General features: G+C 54.8%; 3 protein-coding genes across 3 annotated transcripts; 2 read left to right on the top strand and 1 right to left on the bottom strand.

The window, feature by feature from the left end:
* Nucleotides 1-646: 646 nt before the first annotated feature.
* CGGC5_v002688 (uncharacterized protein) lies at nt 647-1,920 on the top strand (the record flags this gene model as incomplete). Its single annotated transcript, XM_032031550.1, has 3 exons — nt 647-889; nt 953-1,194; nt 1,248-1,920. 3 exons carry the CDS (start codon nt 647-649, stop codon nt 1,918-1,920), a joined length of 1,158 nt encoding a protein of 385 aa, XP_031888643.1.
* A 701-nt stretch (nt 1,921-2,621) lies between these two features.
* Nucleotides 2,622-4,352, top strand: pnbA-4 (Para-nitrobenzyl esterase; the record flags this gene model as incomplete). Its single annotated transcript, XM_032031551.1, has 4 exons — nt 2,622-2,877; nt 2,930-3,166; nt 3,215-3,894; nt 3,942-4,352. 4 exons carry the CDS (start codon nt 2,622-2,624, stop codon nt 4,350-4,352), a joined length of 1,584 nt encoding a protein of 527 aa, XP_031888719.1.
* A 242-nt stretch (nt 4,353-4,594) lies between these two features.
* Nucleotides 4,595-8,182, bottom strand: LIDS (Linoleate diol synthase; the record flags this gene model as incomplete). Its single annotated transcript, XM_032031552.1, has 5 exons — nt 4,595-5,168; nt 5,221-6,264; nt 6,313-7,215; nt 7,266-7,489; nt 7,544-8,182. 5 exons carry the CDS (start codon nt 8,180-8,182, stop codon nt 4,595-4,597), a joined length of 3,384 nt encoding a protein of 1,127 aa, XP_031888720.1.
* Nucleotides 8,183-12,461: the final 4,279 nt, after the last annotated feature.

The following is a 12,461-nucleotide window of genomic DNA, read 5'->3' on the forward strand; positions in this document are numbered from 1 at the left end:
CCATCGGCCCGCGCCATATTTTGAACCGAGACAACCTTGGTCCACCACAATACATGATTTTGAGTTATCTTCAATTGCGGCATGATTCGTTGAACCAATAACAACCTGGCTAGGTTGACTGCCCTGTCCACTAAACCTCGATAGACGTAGTCCATCTCGAGGCCATCTCGATTTAACGTGGAGGACGATCGTGATTCACGATGCTAGATAAGTTTTAGGTCCTCAACATCGATCCGCCAGCCTTTCTTTGGGGCTCTTGACTGACGGGAAATGTTCACGATGGTATGCTGTTCGCAACCGGCTGCATCTGGGGTCTCCAACCTCCAGCTGCTTTCCAGTCCAGCCAAAGTAATTGTTAGTACAGCCCTTGCGTGGAATGCACCAGGCTGATCTGCAGTTTGGGACCTTATCCCGTCGTAGACCCTGTCCTACAAAGGCCTCCGACCCCCAAAGCTTGTCTTACATTGGAATGTTCCCAGGCCCACCCGCCACAACAGCAAGCGTTGGCCGTCATCGTGATTGACCAGCAATTTTCCAGCCATCCAATGCGCAGCGATATATGAACTTGCGCAAGAACAGACATATGAATCCCCGAAAGATCAAGCGAAACCTGCATGATCAAGTCAATCCAGCTCATCCTCATACCATGGCGCCTACTTCGAAAGACGACGCCGTGAGCGTTGTCGAGTCGCTGGATGTCAAATCGTCCGTATCTGGGAGCGATGTTTCCACAAAGTCTCCGCCGAAACCTCTTCCCATTCTGTTGAGCATCGCCATGTTCCTCCTATTCATTGCGTCCGGCGGTGGTTTGACCACCTCCGCTCTTCAGTTCAGGCCTTCAAGATCGGGGAAGCGGGACTGTCTCACTCAAAGCTTCATCCTGTTCGCTGTAAGCACGTCCTCGTTACCCAGCACGCACGCTCACTGGAATGCTCGCTTACACTTTTGCTAGTCCATGATCTCGCCCATGTATCTCGTGCTGCATCTGGTCGTCTCCTTTCGCAACTGCCAGTTCATCAGGAGACAGTCTCTGCAATCACCTCTGGTCTCTTGGGCCATCATTGTCTCCCGTCTGGCCCTGCTCCTCTGGATTCCGGCAATCATCTTGTCGTGTGGCGCCGTTGCACACTTCCCAGGGTTTCTCGCGGAGAGCCCCATCACGGAGCTCAACCTGGCGGTGTCCATCGTGGGGATGTAAGTGTTACCCAGACCTCGCAGATGTGTACCATAGTCTGACCTCCCCTCAGCGCCAGTGCCATAGTGGTTGTCCTAGTTCTGGAAATCGCGGCGCATCCCTTCGAGCTCCCCTGCTTCAAGCGGGCCACTACCGTCATCCTCGTCGAAGACGCAGACAAGGAAGCCAAGCCGGAGGAGGAGCCAAAGCCACCCAGCCGCCCCCCGAGCCGGCAACAAACCCCACCGGCATACTACTACTTCCCTGCCAGCTACAGACACACCGTTCCGGCACCCGCACGCGCGAAGCTCGTCCGCAAGGCCAGCTACCCCAAGCACCTTATGGCCCAGAACGTCCCGCCTGTCCCCGCCATGCCGTACCCGCACCCGGACTCGCTCGGCATCATGCTCCCCATCCCGGAGCCGCTTCCCCCGCTGCCGGAGCTCGAACAGACGAACCCTAAACCCAAGATCAAAATCACACCGGCCCCTCCCGACATTCTGATTCCGGGAAAAGGCCTCCCGGCGGACAAGAATAAGCCTTGCCCACCTCCGCCGGGAACTGCTTGGGCTAGGGATTGGGAACAGCTGGCGGTGGACGCCGGTGTCAGGCGGAACGGGTCTGTTAGCGACTACGGGTCCTCCGCCGGGACTGAGACTACGGATGGGCGGTCGGAGGTGGGCGGGAGCGCGTTGAAGCCGCCTCTGCCGTCCATCATTGTCACACACAGTCCTGAACCGGTTTGAGAATGGTAAGTATGTTGTCGTATGGGTTATGGATGATGATGAGGTTACGGGTAACGAGGGATGAAGCGTGTTTCTTGTTTTCAACATTCGATCACCATGTATTATTTCTTTTGTTCATCCCTTTTGTATAGTCGCTACATGATGTCTGTCTAGTCTCAGTGAACAATCAAGTAATTTGGTTTCATTGCCATGGTTGTAGGACCCATCGACACGTTTTCTCGCCCTGCCGAATTCCTCCATGTGGCTTGGTCTCGTATCTCGCATCGGCTGAGATCGTCCCCCGTTGTCTTGTGGGCATCAGCAAGCCACGTTTCTTGGCGTCGTGTTTCGTATTGCACCTTGTTTCCGCGCAATTCAGGATCTGCAGCTGAAATTTACCGGGGGCCAAGGGATCCTGTGTGAAATTACCCAATGCCACATTCATGTTTTGGTAACACGCTGGCCAAAGAGAGGCGTCAATCGGCGCCACATCGTGAGTTTTAAAGTAGCTGATCTTGGCGTGGAGGATCTTGCAAAGGGCACAGTCGAATAAGGGTGGCATCGCAAGATGCACTTACGTCAGATCATGCCGGGGCATTCTTACGACAAGCTTCGGCTACACGCTGTTTCGACGTATATAAAAGATGGACTACGACCTTTTGATAAACACGTTATTGTATTGCATGCTTTGTCGACATGTCAATTGCTCGAAAGCTGTAACCATGCGAGTAAACCAATCCCTTCTGCTGCCACTCATCGTGGTCTCCGCGCAACCGACTGTCACGATATCTTCAGGGGCCGTCCGAGGCATCTCAACGAACATTGGGGACGGGTTGGCGACAGTAAACAAGTTTCTCGGGATCCCGTACGCTACGACACCAGCCCGATTCTCCCGTCCGGAGTCTCCAGAGTCATGGACAGAGCCTCTTGATGCAACGGAATTTGGCCCAGCTTGCTATCAGAATTTCGGTCTCAATGGTTCGTCCACAATTCTCGAAGGTGACATAGTGTATACTAATCCACAATCTAGAACTTGGTCCTCGTCCCGAACTTTTGCAGACTTTGTTCAACACCCCAAAACCACCCGAGAGCGAGGATTGTCTGCGCATCAACGTCTTTGCGCCGGACTCTACGTCAAACGCCACCCGGGCAGTGTTGGTCTTCATCCATGGCGGGGGCTACCAGATGGGCCACGCAAGGATCGATCTCTCCCCTTTCGCAGCGTATGAGGACATCATCGTGGTGAGCCTCCAGTACAGAACAAACGGTCCGGGCTCCTCCTCCCTGTCATTACATGCGCTAATGTGACCTCAAGTCTTTGGTTTTCCCTCCTCGCCCGACGTCCCCATTCCGGAACGTAACTTGGGGCTCTATGATCAGCGTTTCGCTTTCGATTGGATTCAGCAGAACATCGAGGCCTTTGGAGGTGATCCCACCAAGGTCACTATCTGGGGCCAGTCGGCAGGGGCTCTCTCAGTCGACCAGCATCTCAAGGCGTATGCCACCGAACTGCCTCTACCGTTTCGCGCCGCAATCATGTCGAGTGGCCAAACAAGCTTCGGTCTGCTCGCATCACCTCCTCCGAGTGATGGAAAAGAGTGGTCGGCACTTGCTTCCGCCGTTGGCTGTGCGAACTCGACTGGCGGCATGGATTGCATGAAGATTCCGTCTGAGGACCTTGTCGAGGCCATGTCGAAACACAACATTTCATTCGGGCCTGAACTAGATTATGTCACCGTCTGGGGTAGTCCTGCTGAGCTGTGGAGGAGCGGCCGGGTTACCAGAGTCCCAATACTGACCGGAACAGTGGCTGAAGAGGGAAGGAGCCTTGTGAATGATGAGGTTGACCTCGCGAGCTGGCTTGAAGCAAATCTACCGGATGGTCTGATCAAGGAAGAAGACAGAGAGGTGAAAGTGTCAGTCTATCGCTCCACTGGCTTGACAACCGACTTCGATATTGCCTCAGCTATAACCACAGACTTCCTTTGGTTATGTGTACGTTTCCTGGTTTCTCGGATGATACAAAACTGACACTACGATAGCCTCAGTCTATTCTGTCATCCGCGGCAGCCTCCCACAAGATTCCATCATGGCGCTATTACTTCAACACCTCCATCCTCAACTTCTTCCCTGAGGAGTACGCCTGGCTCGGCAAGTTTCATGGCTCAGAGGCCATCCTTCTTTTCACTGATCCTAGCAACACGACCTATACACCCCAATCCTACGCAGTATATGAGTACCTCAGGGGCGCGATCGGGCGATTTGTCAAGGAACCTAATGCGGGCCCAGGATGGCCAGCCGTTGGTTCGCAATACGCACCTCTAGATCTTGTCGTTTTAGGGGATGTCGGCAACGTTCAAACTGCTGTGACGCCGTTCAATACCACCATCTTGGACGAGAGGTGTGGCTTGTACAAGGATATCTACTCAAAGTTGGAGGCCATGTCTGGCTAAAAGTATGTCCTCCCGATTGATAGGAGTGAGCTGATGTAGGCGTGTTTCGAGACAACACAGTCGGTGACTGACAACGTCAACTATTGTCACGGGAATGTGGGAGAGTTAAGATTCCTTTATACCCTGCAGTATTCTATTCAAAGGGCTATTCAAATCGCTATTCAAATCGAACCGATCATCATTCTCGTACAATTTTGCCGCATTACTCATACAAAAAAGTCCACACGCGCCAATTATTACACTTACTCATCCCATTGCACACGCATTGTCGTGGGGATAGGCCACAGCGAGCTTTGGTCAACAGTCATGAAGGCCCTCAGTCCAAGCCAAGGCTGCTGATGCGCCGCGCTTCCATTCTGGCCCTCCACAGGCAGACCGACTTGTCCGTTCCACGGGGAGGCAGGGAAGTTCTTCATCTCGCCCCGTCCGCCGGGCGCGCGGCGCAGGTTTTTGAGGCCGACGATCTGCTTGAACAGACTCGTCTGTCCGACGCGAGACATCTCCTTGCCCGCGCACCAATGCGGGCCCAAGCCGAAGTGGACGTAAGAGTCCAGGGGGCGGTCGAGGCGAACCTCGTTGGGGTCCTCGAAGATGGCGGGGTCACGGCCGGCGGTGGCGAAGTTGCACACCACGCGGTAGCCCCTGGGGATCTTGACCTCGCGCTTGGTGCCCTCGATGTCGGGGTTGGTGATGGGGTCGCGACCGGTCGGGTCGGACTCAGAGGGCAGACAGGGGGAGTAGTCAGTGATGACCTGTGTGGACGTAGCTTCTCTGTAAACCGCGACGGGTCCGCGGAGACGGCAGCCCTCAAGCATGCTATACACTGTTAGCGGTATTCTTGAAAGAATGATTTTGGGATGCAACTTACTACTTCAGCAAGGTCTCGTCCGCCTCCGGTGTGTTCTCGTGCGCCAGGCGGTACAACTCGGGCAGATGCTTCTTGCCCTCCTTGTCGAGGTAGTAGTCGACGCAGAGAGAAGTGACCTGAGACTGGTTCGCGACGTTGGCCGTGATGACGGGCATGATGGTTCCCCAGACAACCTCCTCGACGTCCTTGCCGTCGGAGAGCATGCGCTCAATAAGATGGTTGCCGTACGTGGGAAGAGACGCCTCGCCCTCGCGAATCTTGGCGACGATGTCCGTAATCAGGCCCGCCTTCTTGATGGTCTGAGCGATAAGCATCACAACCTTACCGAGATCCTGAGCAAGCTCACGGGCGATTGTGCGAAGCTTGAAGCTGTTTCCAATGTCGGCATCCATGAACACGGCCTGGAAGAGGGCGCCAAGGACCGAGTACAGCTCCTGGTCGGTGTACACGCCCCACGGCGACTCCTCGTTCTTGATCGGCATGCAGAACAGCGCAGCGTTGAAGCGGGTGTTGGTGACGTTAATGACGTCCCGGACCAGGTCAATCTCCCTCTTGTTTCCGGGAATCGGGAAGCTGTTGAGGTTGAGGATCTTGGGCGTCATGTGAGTGTACCACTTCCAAATTTCCGTCTCCCACGGGCCGGAGATCAGAGACTTGCGGACGAGCGTGCGGTTTTTGGCGTGCTCCTTTCCATCGCCAGAGAGGCAGAAGTCCTTGCCGTAGTGGGGCTTGTTGGGCTGGGCGACCAGGTGGTTGATAGCGTCACCGGTGATGACCTTGAAGTCCTGCTGGTTGTAAAGGACCTCGCTGACGGCCTTGTGCGACAGGATAGGGATCAGCGGGGTCTTGGTCTTGGGCTCGTCCCAGGTGTACAGGTAGGCCTTGTCGATGCTCTCGAGGATCTTCTTGTTTTCTGAGGGGATGACGAAGGGAAAGTGGGCGTAGATGCTGTTGTTCTGGAAAGAGTTGGGGAAAGCGCGGAAGACCAGCTTGTAGAGAACGTGGCTCTGGTCGACATTCAGGTCGTAGCTGGCTTGGTTGAATCTGTAACGGTTAGCACCTCTCACTTTCCCGTAGAATATCGAAACTTACCCCCAGTTGGTCAGGTTCTTGGGCGTGTAGTCGATTGTGTAGAAGCGATCGCCGCGAACCAACGCGACCGCATCAGATAAGATGGCCCTAGTCATGGTGAAGTTACCGCAGAGACCACTGCCCGGCGCCATGGGCGGCTTCGCCTTCTCGGCCATCAGGCCGGGGTAAAGCTCGACTGCATCAGGGCTTCCGTACAGGAATCTGAGCTTCGCAGCAACCTCCTTATCGGGGTTGATGTCCTCGAATGTCGGGTGCCTAGTAAGGCCAAAGTGCTCACGGAACTCGTTGAGCGTGGCACAGTTCCAGGAGCGGGATGCCATGATTCCCATCAGCTCAATGGGCCTCATTACCTCGGGAATCCTGTTGGCGCCGTAGGAGCCGGCAACATCGTCGACGGACTCCTTGAAGATCTTGGCCAGATCCGCCTCGTTCAACGTGCCGTCGGCGTTGCGAGGCAGGTCCATGAAGCCTCTTTGCGCGGGGTCGTCAGGGATCTCTTGCTCCCAGTCTCTCATCGCATGGCCGAATTCCATCAGCGACATTTCGGTGGGGTCCTTTCCGAGAACCTTCTTCATAACATCCTTTGTCCACTGCTCATCCTTGGGGGAGATTGTGTTGTGCCACCTGTAGATGAGGTTGAACTCGACAGACACTTGGTTTCCAGTACCCTCAGGGGTCTGCTGGCTGAGAATGCTCTTGCCCTCGTTGGTGCGGGGATCCAAGGCCCAGCTTGATGCAGTGCGGTTCATACCCAGAATAGTGCGGACATAGTCGCGGAGAATGATGCTGACGTAAAGACCGCAAGTGATGAGGCGAGCAGTCTGGAACAAGTCGTTGTCATACTTTGCCGTCTTCTCCGGGTCGTCGCCAGTTGGCTTCTGGAATCGGCCACCCTCGTTGATTCTGCCGATTGTTAGCATTGAACGCAAGTACACAGAACTCGAGAAACTCACGTTGCCAAGTTGGTAGCGACGTAGTTGTGGTAACGGTTAAACATGATCAAAAGAGTACCAACGCCAGGAGGGAATCCCAGAACTCTCTTGGAAGAAAATGTGTCCGGCTTGAGCAGACCGTTCTTCTTCGTCCTCATGAGGTCCTGTTCGGCTTGGTTGCGACCGTACAGAGGAGCGAGGTCCAGGTACGAGGAAGTCTGGTTAATAGGTGAAGTTCCATTCTTCTGTAGCCATGTTGTTAGCACTGCTCTGGTATTCTCGACATTTGAAGATCTTACAGTCTGGAAAATGTCGTGGGTGATGATGGTAGCCAGGTAGAACATGAAGCTGGAGATCTTGTTGGGGTGAGGCTTGAATTCACCACCGCGGGCAAAGAGCATGTCAAAGATCATCTCCGGCTCGGGCTGGTTAGGGTTCTGGTAGCTTTTGGCTGGTGTTGAGCGGGCGTACGGCTGTCCCGCCGCACCCATCTTGGGATCATGAATGGCGTTGCCGGAGCCATCGGCGGCGCGGTATTTGTGGTCCTCTCCAAGCGTCGTCATGGGAGGGTGGTCGATGCCGTTCCATAGCTGGTTGATCAAGCCGTTCTCTAGCCTCTTGCCCTTGACTGAGTTCTGGGGCAGCTTGGCAAAGAGCTGGATGAGGTTCTCGAGCAATAACTCGTTGTCGTTGATCTGGCCCTCGACGGCCGAAGAAAAGAAGTGTACGAGGGTATCAAAGTCATCGAAGCCCAGCTTCTTGACATCTTGGAGCAAGTTGCTAGGCTCACCCTGGTCGGAATTTGGGCTGGGAAGAGGCTCTGGATGAGGAGGCACTGCTGAAATGGCCTTGGTGACAAGCTGGCGGGCTGATGCCAACCTCTCAGCCAGGGGCGGCTGGTTCTTGGGGAACTGCTCAGTATGTGACTGTTGAGACATGTTGTCGATAGATCAGTTCACAGAGGAACAGGTAAGGAGCGATGTCTAAGAACAAGAAGGAGCAGAAATTCTGATCTACTGTTGGGATGGCTGCTTCCTTCATATATAGACAGACAGGAACATAGCCTTTGGACTACAAGTACGGTTGCGGGACAAATCCACCCCAGTTTAGGGCGAACATGGGGATACGGGTACCCTCCTCTCCATAGCCACGAGGACGAGGACGAGGACGAGAACGAGGCGCGGATGAATGGGCCTCAAGGAACAAATGCTACCGAACTAACTGACGTTGAGGATCAGGCTCTGCACGAGGTAGACGGTAGCTTCAGGTTGGCGCTGAGGTCAGATGTTGGAGGTCCACAAAGGTGTCATGGGTGTTGCTAGCTCGATCATTGGAACTACGCCGTACCTAGACGATGATCCATTTGCGAACTAGAGTCCTGCCAGGGAGCCCGGCCTCTAGGGTTCCCGCCATTAGTCTTGTCAAGCTGCGCAAGTGCGTAGTTTCCGAGGCATGTCAATCGCTCGTCGGTCTTGACCGGAAGAAGCAGCCCCAAAAGGCCCCAAGATTGGTGAAGAAAGATGCAGTTGGTAAAACGCAGGCAGCCATTGGACGGGGTGCGACGCGAGGGACCAACGGGCCCCCTGTCTATCGTGCGTGGCCGAGCCAATAATGGACGATATCGCAGCGCATCTCCTGCATCGTGGGGGCTGCTAAGGCGCAGCTGAACGTACCCTGCGTGCCTGTGCCGTCTGCCTGTTTGCGCCGCTGGGGCCGAAGGACAAGAGCAATGAGGTCGCAATAGAAGCAGCCGATGTTGATTTGTTTGAAATGTCCCTCATTGCCAGATTTGGAGGGGCAGGTAGAACGAAAGCGGGAAACGCACCGCGCAAGACACACCTGTTGGGTTAGGATGATTAGGATGCTGCGCTGGGGAGCGAGCGGCTGAAGACAATTAGTTCCTGAGGTCGCTGACGAGATGCAACGAGGGCCAATCGTTGGCGCCTTCTCGTACCTCGCCGGGTTGCCTTAAACCTCACCCTCACTGCGCAAGTCTCCATCTGCGTTCCGTCCATCCCTGTTGGCCGAACTATCTGCACCACCAGAGCGATTCGATGACTCTGTCTCAGATGGGGGGCTTTCGGTGAGTGTCTCTCGCGTGTCCGAGGAACTGTGGGGAGATGAGGACGCATTTGCGCAGTATGAGTCGATCTTTCTTTCCCCCGGTTGCTAAACACACATGTGATTGCCGTGTCCGACAGAGGCAGCAAGGCTTGTGACTTCATTCTTGACCGTCGTCGTAACGGATATGGAGATACTCGGTAGCAACTGAAGTCCGCGGTCGAGAGGCTGCTTCTAGGCATACGCCATTCCCAGCAAGGAGTTGTAGGGCATCGTATTCTTCATGATGGCCCCCCAGCGCATGCAAGCCTATGGGGTCTGGTACCGCCCAATTCCGGCATGGTTCGGATTGGCGGACTTCGGGCCGTTGTCGATTTGTGTAGATGGCGTCCGTACCTGGGGCTGGGGGCCTTACCGACTGCAGTGTAATGGAGACGGACCCCAGGTAAATGACAGCCTGATGTGATATTTGTTGTTGCTGTTGGTGGTCGTCGTGGTGGACGTGACCAAAGTCCGATGTTTCTCTCACTTGTCAGTATTGCAGGCTCTGAGTCGGCAGCTCAGCACCGTGCTAGGTAGGGAGGTTTCACTGAGGCCCCCTCTGATGTGATGCGAATTGTAACTCTGCACCAACATGCATATTACAATCGCGGAAGAGTGGCTCGAGGTTGAAGCCGGCCATGTCTCTCGTCATATCAGTCAGCTTCTTGGCCCGTCAGCACTCTGTAAATGCGTCACACACACCTCGCGGGAGAGGCTGTGTGTAGTGGCTGCAGAAGAGAGGACCGCACTCTTTCAGTGGTCTCCTCCTCGTGGGGGCTCCGCACAGTGATGATCGGTTCGGGCCCTCTCGCCGGGCCCATCTGACCGGTCGCCTTTCCGTGCCGCTGGGCTGTGCAGCGGGCGTGGCGCCGGGGGGCTTTTCTGCAGAGTGTCATTGCTGACCGTCACTGGCCGCTGTCCGGTTTCGATCGAACGAGCCGAGGGCCTTTCTGACGCGCAAGTGAGGCCCTGCAGGCTGCAGCGACCTCCATTCACCGGATAGGGCCGCTGCCTGCCGTGTCCCCGGCCTCTCGTCTCGCCCCATCTTGCCTCGTCGTCCGGGTCGTCAACTCAGGTCGCCTCAATTGTAATTCGCATCTGCGCAATTTGCCATTGAGATGAGGTGGCATGCCTTGGGAATAATACCAAAACTCATGTTGTTAGTGGGCGGAGCACAGTTCCGTGGCCTTGGATGCGGGGTCCGAGACAAAGTGGTTCACCGCGCTCAGGGTCTTGGGATGGCTTCAATGGGAATGGGGGCCTTGGGGGCTCCGGGGAAAGAAAGAGCAAGTCCTTGCTGATCTCGTACTTGAGGTCGAGTTCAGCCTCGATTCAGCCTCGGCCACACCTTTGAGTTGTCAAGCAAAGCGCCAGCCAGTCAGCCAGCCTCTACGATGCGATCAGAAGCCGTGTACCCGTCCCCCGAGACACACAGCTGACAGCTCCGTGAAGAGACACAACAACTCGGTGTACCCGGCTTGCATTGCTGACGATGACTAGTAGGTTTGGCGAGGTAAATCGCTGACTAGCATGGCCGGTCTCATGCATCTCGATTTGCACCGGTGAAGCATGTCAGTGTTACGGCCGCTAGCGAGGGTTCCGGAGTGTAGGGCTGAGAGATGTTGGTTCTCCATCCCCATAGTCCCTGGAGCTTCAGGGAAGCAGTGGTGTGTGCGAGTATGTTAATACAGTGTTGTGACTGGCGTCCTCCAACCCCGCGCAGTCAGCTTACTGCGCAAGCGCTGGAGTAACAACCAAGGTTTGTGCGCAGAATCTGTGATCATTGGCCAATTTCATCGCTTGGCGTCGTCTTAGGTGAGGGCGGTGGTACGGCCTGTGGTCTGAAATTGTGTTTGTTCCTGAACTTGCTGAGATATCGAATGAGAAGTGTCGCATAGCGGCGGGTGGATAAGGGAAGGTCCGCTCGAGCTCTTTCCTCCAAAGGCGTGTAAATGCAGATGATTGTAGGGAAGAGAAAACATGCCGTGAACGCCACAAACAGTTGGAGCATGCGGGAGGCTGATGTGGCTAACCTGAGTTGACACACGTTCGTTGTGCCTGACCGGTATATCGCAAAAGGCCTAGTCTAGTGTTTTTGCCTGGTTTCAACAGCGAAGTATTAGGTGAGAGATGGGGCTTTCAGTGGATATCGGGCGACAACATGGCAGCTTCTGCACCTCTGAGCGTCTTCAAGCTTAGAAAGAAGGATGAGTACGGATAGAACTAGAGTTGGGATGACGCATGGTTCCCGGATGCTGAAAATAAACACACAGGTGATGCGTCTCGACACTCTCAGGTCCCGGCGGTCGTGCGCCCCAAACGTGAAAATGACGTCGGCAGGCTGATGTGTTTGCCGTTGTAGGCGTCCTCGAACAAGACACGTCTGGTCTGCGTCCCACGGGAGTGCTTTGCCATTGCAGGTGTTTCCGGACTCCTCCAGCAGACAGAGCCGGGCCATGCAGTCTGTTGCAGCTTGCAAGAGTAGTCTAAAACTGTTTGTTTTTGTTTGCTCTCCTGAGATTTGAAGCAAGGGGGGAAATGCGCCCGCAGTGTTTGTTGTCTCTCAAGTGTGTCTTGCGCCAAGCTCTTGCTGTCGGCTTTAAGGCATGGAAAAGGGTTTAAGGGGGTGGATGCCGAGCCGGAATTTGAGACGAGACGCGTGGTCAGTGTCGAACAAAGTTTGCGTGGATAATTAATAAGTTAATGAAGAGTTTGCAAATTCAATTATCCACCATGGTGAAGCCCGACTTTGACTCGGAGCACTGTGAGCTGAGACTGCGGTGCATTCAATATGGCAATTGAGTCCGCCATCACAGTCCGCGCTGTCTTGAGCCGTAGAACCGTTGATAAGTGTCTGCCCCAGGCTTAGTAAGTCTAAGTCCCTTGTGCATTAGTTTTCTTAGGGACTTCAGGCACACAACGGACAAGATCTCTGGGGAGCGCTAAGGAGAGATTGACATTCCTCAAACCGTGCTAGTGAGATCCGCTTGGCGGATGGCGAGATTGGCTTCAGAAGGACGGTGAAGATGGCGATGAGCACGTCAATGATTAATGTCAGAACCGGCTGCCACAGCAGATTGAGTTTGGCAGCGCGTCGCAGAGAAATGATGAATT

Source organism: Colletotrichum fructicola (assembly GCF_000319635.2).
Source record: "Colletotrichum fructicola Nara gc5 chromosome Unknown KSG_Nara_v1_contig02, whole genome shotgun sequence".
Taxonomy (NCBI): domain Eukaryota; kingdom Fungi; phylum Ascomycota; class Sordariomycetes; order Glomerellales; family Glomerellaceae; genus Colletotrichum; species Colletotrichum fructicola.